Source organism: Stomoxys calcitrans, chromosome 5 (genome assembly GCF_963082655.1).
Source record: "Stomoxys calcitrans chromosome 5, idStoCalc2.1, whole genome shotgun sequence".
Taxonomy (NCBI): domain Eukaryota; kingdom Metazoa; phylum Arthropoda; class Insecta; order Diptera; family Muscidae; genus Stomoxys; species Stomoxys calcitrans.
Window position 1 is genome coordinate 104,392,640 of NC_081556.1, and position 12,802 is coordinate 104,405,441.

The 12,802-nt window shown below is 40.6% G+C and overlaps 2 protein-coding genes across 4 annotated transcripts in view; one reads left to right on the plus strand and one right to left on the minus strand.

Annotated features, from left to right (window-relative positions):
* Positions 1-11,955, minus strand: part of LOC106080799 (probable peroxisomal acyl-coenzyme A oxidase 1) — a 40,251-nt gene extending 28,296 nt beyond the window's left edge. Inside the window, exon 1 of the mRNA XM_013242362.2 lies at positions 11,202-11,955. Coding sequence (XP_013097816.2) covers positions 11,202-11,325 — 124 coding nt within the window. The 5' untranslated portion in view covers positions 11,326-11,955. The remainder of the gene's footprint in view (positions 1-11,201) is intronic.
* Positions 1,530-10,349, plus strand: LOC131997699 (uncharacterized). Of its 3 annotated transcripts, none has more exons than XR_009398343.1 (3): positions 1,530-1,618; positions 9,058-10,192; positions 10,334-10,349. XR_009398343.1 is itself a non-coding variant. In XM_059369017.1 (2 exons), exons 1-2 carry the CDS (start codon positions 1,602-1,604, stop codon positions 9,869-9,871), a joined length of 831 nt encoding a protein of 276 aa, XP_059225000.1. In that variant the 5' UTR covers positions 1,530-1,601; the 3' UTR covers positions 9,872-10,250. The 3 variants fall into 3 exon arrangements, 1 of the variants encoding a protein (XP_059225000.1); XR_009398344.1 differs by having other exon boundaries at positions 10,321-10,343; XM_059369017.1 differs by lacking the exon at positions 10,334-10,349 and having other exon boundaries at positions 9,058-10,250.
* Positions 11,956-12,802: the final 847 nt, after the last annotated feature.

A 12,802-nucleotide genomic window follows, 5' to 3' on the forward strand; every position in this document is an offset into this window, starting at 1 on the left:
TATGCCCCCATAGCAGCTTGAGCGAAATATGGTCCGATTTGGACCAAATTCGACACGGATATTATATTTGTCTTTTTGGTAGCCATATCCAAGAGGACTGACGAAGGGCCTAACACAACTCACTGTACCAAATTTCGACGAAATCCGACAATAAATGTGCCTTTTATGGGCCCAAAACTTTAAATCGAGAGATCGGTCTATATGGGAGTGTTGAACTGTGTTCAACAAAGTAGGTTAAGTTTAATAATAAGTTAATAATGAATTACTCTTATAATGAATGTGGATTTTTAAATTGAATTTAACGGTTAAAATATTTGCTAGTTTGCATCAATGGAAACCCTTGGCACAATCAACCTCACCAAAGGCTAGAGCTTTCGCTCAAATTGCCCAATAGTTTCCATCTTGAAATAATATTCCAATTCACCTTGCGCTGAATTAGCCCTTTTGCTATGTATGAAATACTTTGTCTCTTCACTTAAAAAGAAACCAGCTTACTCTACGGTAAGAACGAAGCTCTTTACGGAGACCAAAAAATAAACTTTGAATTGCATAAACCTAACTCTGGCTTTTCTATTTTTTTTGTTCTATTTGCATGGGTTTACAATTGTGAGTTTCACACTAAAATACAGTCCACTATTGCAGAAAACCTCACAATTGTACATGGTCCTTCGAACCGGATACTTGTATTGTGGGACAATTTGCAGCCCCGCTACCAGCACCGGGATTGTAGTGAGGGGGAGGAGCCTGAGCATACACAGGGACATTTTGAGCTGGTGCTGGTATTCCAATGGGTTGGGGATTTCCAATATATTGATTGGCACTCGCCGAACTTACAAAGCCACCCGGTGGGGCTGGGCCATAGTAATAGCCGTTCATAGGGGACACATAGGCTGGTGCCGGTGCCATGCTGGGATCGTAGCTGTAATAACCGTAGATTTCCTCTGGTTGTCCGCTTATAGTATGTGTATAGGCTGCATACGTGGGATACACGCACTGTAGATCCGGCATATATACGGCAGCACCGGCGTTTGGATTGTATGGATCCAATTCGTAAATACCTTCGCCATGCTGTACAGCATAGCCCATGGAAGTTACACCATCCTGATCTTCGCCTACGCCATTGTAAACAGCCACTGCTGTTGTCTCGCCCGATCCAATCTTTCCAATGTCGTTGCTGTTGCTAGATCTTAAACTGGAGCGATTATTTTCATTTGCATCGCCTGTTCGCTGTTGCCCATTTTTCTCCGCAGATTCTCCTCCGTCGTTTCTCCCAACCCCCCCGCCAGTGTGTTCTACCGTCAAGGGCATAGTACAAAATTCCACAGTTTGAGCCCGAAAATTCTCCAAATGCGTGTACTGCTTAAGTTTGTAATATGAAGTGGTACAATAATAATGGGAGCGTTTTGGATCATCCTCATTAATGTAGTCGCTGCTGTTGCCACAACTGTCATTGTCCATCATGCCATTACCACAAAACTGTTGATGATGATGGTGATGTTCAGTGGTCGAATTAAATTTAAAACGATAGTTGTACATGGTCCTTTTCGAGCCTTTTACGAGGAAATTGACAGCTAATAAATAGAAGTTACTTATATTTGGAGATGAGCCAAAAACACAGGTACGTTAAGTTTGGATGAAAAAGAATAGTACGGTTTGGCAAACTCGGCAAAATATAAGTGTTATGGTAACCCCTTGAACGCTCATTTAATTGTTTTTTACGAAACGAGAAAATTAAAAAAAAATCTGGATTACATATCCATGTGCATTTCTACGAATGTTACATCATAGCTTTGCTAAGGAAAGAGATACGAACCTAAAGAGCGTAATCAGCGTAATTTAGAATTTGGCGCATCATATCTGAATGTTTAGCAACATTTTTTTTAAATGCCCTCGTGCGGAAGCTCTTACATTTTCTCTTGGTAATTAGTGCATGTCCGTCTGGTTTGCTCTTTAAGAGGTTTGACTGATTGCTTGATGTAGGAGTCACTGTTGGCAAGAGATCTTACTGTCGTCTCTTATTTTCATCGACACTGTTACTCTGGTTCAGATAACGTAACCGGTTTTTTGTTGTGACTGAGTTTAAATTGTTATTCCATCTATGCATAGTTATTTTGTTTTTGCGCTTTATCTATTACTTCCTCCTTCTATTCTTTCGCAGTTGAGCGAAGACCTTTGGGGGCGTTTATGAAGTAAATGTCAGTTGACAGCTTGGTTTGACGGTTATGGTCTCCACTGCACCCATCGTTTCACGTGTGAATGACAAGTATGCCAAAATTGATTTGTGGAGTTTTAATTTATTAATTAAGTGGAATGAGACAAAATTTTAAGACTATATGTCGCAACAGCTTAGAGAGGGAGAATTAATTTGAAAGTGAATGATAGTGAAGACTACACTAATGAGTGTAACTAGTGGCGATTGAATGAACAAGTGCATATACATAGGAGAGCGAGAGGATTGATGCATACAGTTTGGCAGCTTGCTTTGCCCATCGAATTCATGAGGAGGAAGTGTCAACAATTTTCTGTCCACGAAAATTAGGTATACCAAGCCAGCGAAAGAGATTTGGCTCCGTACCATAAGGTGGGTCAGAACTTTGAAGTACTAAATATTTTGCAAGAATTATGAATTTTAACTGTAAATAAATATTTGGATCTGGAATTATAAATGAACAAGTTATTTTATACGTAATTTTATCAAAGTTATATGTTGGTTTTCCATCTTATGCGAATTTATGAACCAGAGTATATCTAGAAGATTGGTATTAAATAGAGGAAGAGGATTGATGTTTCCTTGACCTTTGAGAGACGAAAGTGGAAGAGATTTTCTTGACTTAGAAGGAAGGCCTGATGAATTTCTTAAATACCTAGTGTCTCGAGATGAGTGCATTGAATTATACGTGAAATATTGGTTTCTTATGTGGCATTACCATAGAAGATTGGATTTGAAAACACATTCGGAGCGTGCTACCCGGTAGAAGAAACAGCGACAGCTATGTTCAATGTTAGATATGCGAACAGTGGAATGCTTAAATAGATTGTTCTATTTTACTAATAAACCTATTCTAGGTTTAAATTAAATACCTATATTTGGTTTGAGGCCAAATGATAGAAATGCATTTCTATGCGAATTCGTACGCCTATTAGTCTGTCGAGAAGAAACTGCTTTCAGGAACGTAGATTGGAAGCTAATTTTACACCTGCTGTGATCAAAACTTGACGGTTATATTAGATTTATTCGCTGAGAAAGCCGAGTAAGAGCTTTTTAAAGGAAGAGAAATTGTTTGGTATCTTTCTTTCAGAAGTTGTTTGGAATTAGGTTTTGAGGAATAGATACTCTGATTTTACCTGCTGCGAAAGTAAAAGGTAAAACGATTTATTTTTCTTGATATAGAAACCATTTCAGTGCCTTGTCGGATATTTGGTGGAAATTTTTTTTTATAATTTTGTTTGATTTTATGACCTTATATTAAGAGAAATGATTTTTTAGCTCATTTCTTTATTTCGCCAGTTCAAACTGCATTGAATACCCCTTTCCTGACTCGGGCTAGAATTTTTCTAGGATAGCACTACGCTTAGATACTTTTATACCCAGTCGGCTTTGATTGTATTAGGCGACATAATTTTGAAACGGATATAGCTGATTTAAGGTGGATATTGTATTGGATAATAAGAGGGATACTGGCCTGACACAAATACTGTTTACGCAGTATTTTTAGATAAAATCCCTTATTTGATAATTTGATCAACTATACGGTTGATATTTCTGTTATTGTGGGTAAAGGGAGACAAGATACTTAAGAGATGAATTCACAAAGATTCGTTTTCTTTTCGGACCAAGTGGTCACATTTTGCGCGGCATTCGCTGACATACCAATTCAAGATCATACGACCTCTAGTTTGGAAGTAGAGTTGGATGATTTAGAACGTCGATGGCGTCAATTGGTGCAGATATATGAGTCTGAGATGACGTCAGATGACCCGGCGTATACAAAAGAGATGAGGCAATCGACTCATTCAAAATTTTCTGTATCATGTAAAACCTACAAGGGATGTAAGGCACAGATATTGGATTTGCTTCAGATTGAAAGACAAAAGGCGACCAAGGTGCCTATCGGTTCGGAGACTGCTGGGGCATCTCCACTTGACACATCATTTTCGTTGAAGCTTCCACCGTGTGATACGGAGATCTTTTCTGGGGGATATGAAAAATGGCCAAGTTTTCGCGATATGTTCTCGGCTATTTACGATAAGCACCCAAAGCTATCTGCCGCTCAGAAATTGTTTCACCTTAGAGCTAAGACACGCGGAGAGGCCGGCCAAATAGTGAAACAATTCGCCCTTTCGGACGACAATTATAGATTGGCATGGAATGCGTTGGTACAGAGATATGAGAATAGACGAATTCTCATTAATAACCAATTGAGGAAGATTTTTGCCCTGGAGAATGTAGTTTCTGAGAAAAGCAAATCCTTACGGAATTTGCAATACACTATGAATAACTCGATTTCGATTTTGAGGACATATAACATTTCTGTTTTGGCATGGGATCCTATTTTGGTATATTGGGTGTCTTCGAAGCTGCCGGAGGAGACACTGACGGCATGGGAAAATTCCATTGATGACCATAAGGAGATGCCTTCATGGAACCGATTGAATGAATTTATATCGAAGAGACTGGACTTATTGGAGTCTATATCCGATATTCGCAGACCTGGGTCGAACTCGAACGCGGGGGTGCAACGGTCCCAAAATCATCATGTCAGTTCTGACGGTACATATCGCCAATGTAGAATCTGTGGTGAGGAGCATAGACTCAGAAAGTGTCCTCAATTCCAGGCTATGACAGTTTCCGAGCGGAGGAAATATGCTGAGCAGAACCAGGTGTGTTTTAATTGCTTGACACATGGACACAGTGTGAACAGCTGTCGTAGTAGTAGCCGATGTCAGGTTTGTCAGGCGACACACCACACCTTTTTGCATGCTGAATCGACTCAAAATTCTCGACGGTATCAAACCCGTTCTATGAGTTCTCAGGTTCAATCCCAGTCATTTCATCTTGATTCTAATCAGGACGGACCTCCGGCCGAGATAATGTCTCATTCGGGTCTCGATAATGACGTGCAGGTTAATTTGTCTCAGTCGGGGCATCGTACTGTACTTCCTACTGCATTAGTGGATATCGACCACTTGGGCCACCGGTTTACGGTACGTGCTTTTATTGACCAAGGCTCTCAGGAGACATTCTTGGCGAGTGGGGTCGTTGAGAGATTTTCAATCCCTACGATGAGATCAATTACAAGGATATCCGGCCTTGGCGGTACACCCCTTGAGAACTCTTCACGAGTATGTCGGATAAATCTCAGGTCTCGTAGATCCGACTTCTCATTACCGGCCACGGCTGTTGTGATTAGGAGTCTGAATCATTTTATGCCAACCGAACATACTAGGATCACTGATTGGAGTGATCTGGAATCTTTGGAGTTAGCGGATCCTTATTTTTATAAGCCGGCCCAAATAGACCTACTGATTGGCAGTGATATTCTGCCACAGATATTGAAACCAGGTATTCGCCGGAATATCTCGGGTGGACTCATGGCACAAGACTCTGAATTCGGATGGTTTGTGAGTGGTCCTCCAGAGGAGAGAATTGTGACTTCATTTGCGACGTGGACTTCAGATGTGTCTTTGGACGAGGCGGTGAGAAAGTTCTGGGAGACGGAAGAGATTCCTGAAAAAATTCAGAAATCTGATTCGGAACTATGGTGCGAGAAGTATTTTCGAGAAACGACAATACGTCGTGATGATGGACGGTATGTGGTTCGGTTGCCATTTAAACCTGGATTTCCAAGGGATGTTCACTTGGGTAGTTCCCGTAGGACGGCCTTGGGCCAATACTTCCGAATGGAGAAATCCTTGCGGAATTCATCCAATCTTGGTCACGAATATTCTGCCGTACTTAACGAGTATTTACAGCTCGATCACATGACCTTGACGGATTCTAGTGAGATTACCGATGGTGCGCGGTATTTTTCGTTCTACCTCCCACATCATGCCGTTATACGACAGGAAAGTAGATCTACAAAAATTCGAGTAGTCTTCAATGCTTCGAAGAAGACTACTAGTGGTTTTTCCTTGAATGATGTACTTTATACGGGTCCGGCACTACAAAATGATCTTATGAACGTCATTTTACGATGGCGGTTATTTAGATTTGTGTTTGGAGGAGATATCCAGAAAATGTATCGGCAAATACTTGTCGATGAAAGGGACCATCAATATCAGAGGATTTTATTCCGGGAGTCTGTTTCTGATACAGTTAAAGATTATGCTTTGAAGACGGTCACATTTGGAGTTAATTGCGCTCCATATTTGGCGATACGGACACTGCTGCAGCTAAGTGAGGACAACATTCAAAGTTATCCTGTGGCCGCAGCTATCCTTAAAGATCAGACATATGTTGATGACATACTGTCTGGTGGGCATAGTTTGGAGGAAGCAAGGACAGCGCTCTTCGAGCTGAAATATGTACTGGAGTCAGCGGGATTTCCGCTCAAAAAGATTATGGCAAATAATACGAAGTTGCTAGAAGGAATTCCAAAAGACGATCTTTTTGACGAAGATTTTTTGATGTTTGAAGATAGTAGTGAGACGAAAATTTTGGGAATACGATGGAACGCTATGACTGACGACTTTTTCTATAGCGTTTGCGCTATTGATCTGCCTCCGCGGAATATCACAAAGCGAACAATTCTGTCTTTGGTGGCGAAATTGTTTGACCCAGCTGGATGGTTATCACCAATCATTATTGTTGCCAAGATGCTATTACAACAGTTATGGATTGATGGTACCAGCTGGGACGAGGAAGTCAGGCCGCATTCGTTGGAGAGATGGGCATCATTCGTTCAGAATTTTTGTGATATCGCCGATTTCAGAATCCCTAGATGGGTACATTGCACTCAGAATGAGAATGTTGAACTACACGGTTTTTGCGATGCTTCTGAGAAGGCATATTGCGCCTGTGTTTACATAAAGACGTCGAATGGGGACAATGGAAACTCTTCATTCCTCTTGGTGGCCAAGAGCAAGGTGGCGCCTTTGAAGACAATTAGCCTACCGAGGCTTGAACTATGCGGTGCTGTTTTGTTGGCAAGGCTTATAAAGTCTATTGGCGAGAATTTAAAATTTAAAGACTGCCATATTTTTTTGTGGTCAGATTCGACCATTACGTTGTCGTGGTTAAGAAAACCCCCCTTCGAATGGAATACCTATGTCGCAAATAGGATTTCAAGGATCTTGGACAATGTTGGAAATGCTAGTTGGATGCATGTTCCAAGTGGTGACAACCCAGCGGATATTGGGTCTCGAGGATGTACGGCCGTGGAGTTGAGAAACAGACGACTCTGGTGGAACGGACCTGATTGGTTGCTGAAAGAACCAACGGAGTGGCCAGAACAGCCAACATTAGCTGAAGTTAATTGCGAAAGGAAAACTAAGGCATGTACCATACAGAGCGACCAAGAGGACATTTTGGAAAGGTTCTCTTCTTACAATAGGGCATTGCGCGTCTATTGTTACGTATTTCGGTTTGCACAGAGATGCCAGCGCAAACCATTGTTGGAAAACCGGAAGGACTACATCACCGCTGCTGAATTATTGTTTGTGAAGTACCGATTGGTAAAATTGGCACAGATTGCGTATTTCCCTTCTGAATATAGGGCCCTAGAGAATAACTTACCTATCAGTCAAAAAAGTAGGCTGCTGACACTAAATCCGTTTCGTGACGAAGAAGGACTTTTGAGAGTTAACGGCCGTTTATCTGATTCCAACTTAAGCTTCAATGAAAGGCATCCCATTATAATGCCGGAAAGGGCTAGACTTTGCAAACTCTTTATAGAATTTACCCATAGGGTTTTACTTCATGCGGAAAATAACCTGATGCTTCGAGCAATTCGACAAGAATTTTACGTTATACGGTTAAAAAATTCTGTCAAACAGTGCGTTAGAAATTGCAAGATTTGTACGATTTACAAACATAGGATTCATAATCAAATCATGGCCGCCTTACCCCCTGAGCGTTGCACGTTTTCTTTACCTTTTACCTATACGGGTATTGACTTTGCTGGGCCGTTTGATGTCAAAACATCTCGATTGAGAAATTCAAAGATACAGAAAGGATACGCCGCCATATTCGTTTGTTTTTCAACACGCGCTATTCATTTAGAATCATGTTCGGAACTGACATCAGAGGCCTTCCTTGCAACCTTTGACAGGTTTGTTGGACGGAGAGGACTACCTGCTAAAGTATTTTCGGACAACGGAACCAATTTCGTTGGGGCCAGCCGGGCGTTACAAAGAGAGTATCGCCAGTTTCTTCAGAAGTCCGAAGAACATATTGTGAATAAATTTGGCTTACATGGGTTCACTTGGAATTTTATTCCGCCCCACGCACCCCACATGGGGGGGTTGTGGGAAGCCGGAGTAAAGAGTATGAAATCTCATATGAGGAAGACTGCTGGAAATATCAAATTTACGTTTGAGGAATTTACGACCCTACTGGTACGCATTGAAAGTGTCCTTAACTCCCGGCCACTTTCTCCAATAAGCGAAGATCCCTCTGAGCTCATTCCGCTGACGCCTGGGCATTTATTAAAAGGAGCACCATTAGTTGCTGTTCCGGAATGTTATTCAGACAATTTGTCGCTCATCAACCGTTGGCAAAAATTAAAGATCTTACAGATCCATTTTGCTAAACGATGGAAAAACGAGTACATCTCGGATATGCAAAGGCGGTATAAGTGGAAAACAGCTCAGGCTAATTTGAAGAAGGACGATTTCGTCGTAGTGAAAGATGATATTTTGCCGCCAACAGAATGGCGACTAGGAAGGGTTGAAAGAGTTTTTATGGGTTCTGATTCCAGGGTTCGAGTAGCAGAAATCCGGACTCAAAATGGACTCGTCACTCGACCATTAACCAAGCTTTGTATTTTGCCAGTTGCCTGATTTATAAAGCCGTATTGTCTCTTTTCTTTTCAAACTTAACCCTAATTTCCTCAACAGCCAAGCCAAATGTCGAGTATGTTCAAGTCAACATCATCTGAGATTGTGTCCTGATTTTAATCGAATGTCAGTAGCAGCACGATGGGAAGCTGTCAAAAGCCGTGGCTATTGTTTTAATTGCCTTTGCCTATCACATACTCGGGAATGGTGTCGCTCTCGTAATAAATGTGAAGTATGTAACAAAGCGCACCACACTAAGCTTCATACCGACAAAATACAACAACAGTCAGAGGAAAACCGAAGTAAAAATCTGTCCAACCCGGTCACACAATGTAAGAACTCCATGTCGAAAAAGGAACAGGGGACTAGAAAACCAGTCCAAGAAAGACTAGGCAAAAAATTACCTACCAATGTTTTTATGCCAACCGCTTTGGCCAAAATTATTACAACAGAGGGACCCCAAAAGGCAAGATTATTGATAAGCTCCGGTCAAGTACAAACACTCATTGCAAAGTCGCTTGTACATCGTTTAAGTCTTCCAACAACTATAGCCGACGATAAAGAGTTCTGTATTGTGTATCTTCTGTCATACCACGACCATACGACCAAATTGCAGGTGCGCGGTTTAGTTAAAAACCACCTATCAATTACTATGCCACCAACATCATCCGATAAAAAATTCCAAAGCATATATGGCCACATAATCGACTTAGCCGATCCTCACTTTTATAATCCCAAGGATGTCGAAATAATTATTGGTAGCGACTTGGTGGCCTCCGTTCTACGGGCTGGTCTTATACAGACTTCAAAGAATATGCCAGTATTACAAAGCACCATTTTCGGTTGGGTGGTTTCAGGAGCTTGTACTCTCTAATTTTGCACTGCGGCAAGAGGTGGCGCCATGTTGAACTGTGTTCAACAAAGTAGGTTAAGTTTAATAATAAGTTAATAATGAATTACTCTTATAATGAATGTGGATTTTTAAATTGAATTTAACGGTTAAAATATTTGCTAGTTTGCATCAATGGAAACCCTTGGCACAATCAACCTCACCAAAGGCTAGAGCTTTCGCTCAAATTGCCCAATAGTTTCCATCTTGAAATAATATTCCAATTCACCTTGCGCTGAATTAGCCCTTTTGCTATGTATGAAATACTTTGTCTCTTCACTTAAAAAGAAACCAGCTTACTCTACGGTAAGAACGAAGCTCTTTACGGAGACCAAAAAATAAACTTTGAATTGCATAAACCTAACTCTGGCTTTTCTATTTTTTTTGTTCTATTTGCATGGGTTTACAATTGTGAGTTTCACACTAAAATACAGTCCACTATTGCAGAAAACCTCACAATTGTACAGGGAGCTATATCCAAATCTGGACCGATCTGAGCCAAATTAAAGAAAAATGTTGAAGAGCTTGACACAACTCACTGTCCCAAATTTTGGCGAAATCGGACAAAAAATGCGCCTTTTATGGGCCCAAGACCTTAAATCGAGAGATCGGTCTATATGGGAGCTATATCCAAATCTGGACCGATCTGGTTCAAATTGAAGACGGATGTCGACTGGCCTAACACAACTCACTGTCCCAAATTTCAGCAAAATCGGACAATAAATGAGCCTTTTAGGGCCCAAGACCTTAAATCGAGAGATCGGACTATATGGCAGCTATATCCAAGCCTGGACCGATCTGAGCCAAATTGAAGAAAAATGTTAAAGGGCCTGACACAACTCACTGTTCCAAATTTCGCCAAAATCGGACAATAAATGCATGTCGACTGGCCTAACACAACTCACTGTCCCAAGTTTCAGAAAAAACGGTTAATAAATATGGTCTTTAAGACCCTAAATCGAAGGAACGGTCTATATGGGGGCTATATCACGATATAGCCCTATACAGCCCATCCTTGAACTTAACCTGCTTATGGACAAAAAAAGAACCTGTGTAAAGTTTCAGCTCAATATCTCTATTTTTAAAGACTGTAGCGTGGTTTGACCTAACACACGGACGGACATAGCTAGATTGTCTTAGATTTTTACGCTGATCAAGAATATATATACTTTGTAAAGGGTCGGAAATTGATATTTCGATGTGTTGCAAACGGAATGGCAAAATGAATGTACCTCCCATCCTTCGGTGGTGGGTATAAAAAATGAAAATGTATTCCATATCAATTGAAAATAAAAAAACAATGATCATAACTTACCCAAAGCTTTGATCTGTTCGTATTTTTTGGGTCCACCATTCCACCACACTGTAAATTCATCGGGGTTAAATGTGGCTGTGTTCCTCTCCTTTTGTAAGTCTGGATTAATCTTTGTACCACTCATTTCAGCGATGACGATGATTTTTGCTTATTACAATCAATTTGTTATTGCTTTATATCCACAATTTCACAACTTTTGTTTTCTCAATTCACACACAATGTCTAGAATTAGCTTTGCTTAGCGTTTATGTTTTAGGTAATTATCGCGCACAACCGATGCACTTTCAATGAATGAATGTGTGTAAAATGTTAACACAAAAAGCCGTCCAACTAGTTGTATGGCTAAATACAATCTAAATGTACTTGGCCACTGTTGGGCATGACGTTAATAACAAAAGATTTTCTACTACTAGAGAACAATTAGACCAGACCTTTGACTGACACCACCAATCCATACTTATTATCAACCATTAATACAAGGGGGACACTTCAAAACTAGAGCTTATCAATTCTGCTACTGTGCTCTATTTTATTCCCACTGATGATATGAGACTTTTATTTTTCTTATCACTCCGCGACGACACTGACCAAATCAAGCTGTGCACATATGATTAAAGCTTTAATGCGTACTAACTTCCATTTAGAATATGGGACTTTATTTAAAAACACTTAATGGGCAGAATTTGTAAAGTTGTTGTTGCAATATGAGCCGAGATTTGAAAGCGAAACCAGAATTAATTAAAAAAATATGAATAATAATACAAAAGAACAGCTGTCCCTAGCCAAAACAAAGGAATCGATTATAATTTTTAACGAATAATCGATAAATTCTCTGCTTAGTCGATTAGTTCGAAATTGACTATTATATCATGAGCCCTTAACACTATGCGTCGAAAAATTGATAATAGGAGTTGGTAACAAACAATCTAAACAAGGAGGATTTGAAGTTCCAATCTAAACAAGGAGGATTTCACTCAAACAGTTGCTAACAGCCCGTCAGGTTTGACGGTATTAAGATGTCAGATTTTTTTTGCATTCTTTTTGTTGTTACCTTCTTTCTCATATATATTATCTGTTCATGTACATACACGTATACACCCAGGCACACAAATTTCTTGATGGCAAGATGATTTTAGGTTATTGTACAAATCAGACCACCTTTAACTGTTTCGCCATGACGAACTAGTAACAAACTAGAGTTGCACTAAATACTGATTTTGACAGACAGTGCACTCAATTTGTTGTTGTTGGACAACTGATCAAAGTTTTGCCAAAGTTTTTGTGGGTATATGGCATGTGGAGGTGGCGATCCTCGTCAAGCTACTGCAGGTTCAAGCGACCGATCGGCGCGAAAACAGGGTGTCCATTGGTTATTTAAAGGAGCTAATAACCTGCTTTGTCATATCGAGCCTTATAGGCACTCAGTTTTGTGCAAGAGCCGGTGCCGCCCGGCCTCTCACTGATACTCTAAGCTCGATATCGCTGATTGTCCGCGACTGCCATTGCAGCTACTCCGTATGGAGCATTTTACTAGCCACAAACTGTGGACGATCCCCTTAGCTTGCAGCTAAGCTTCTCGTCACAGCTTGCGTTGTGCTCAC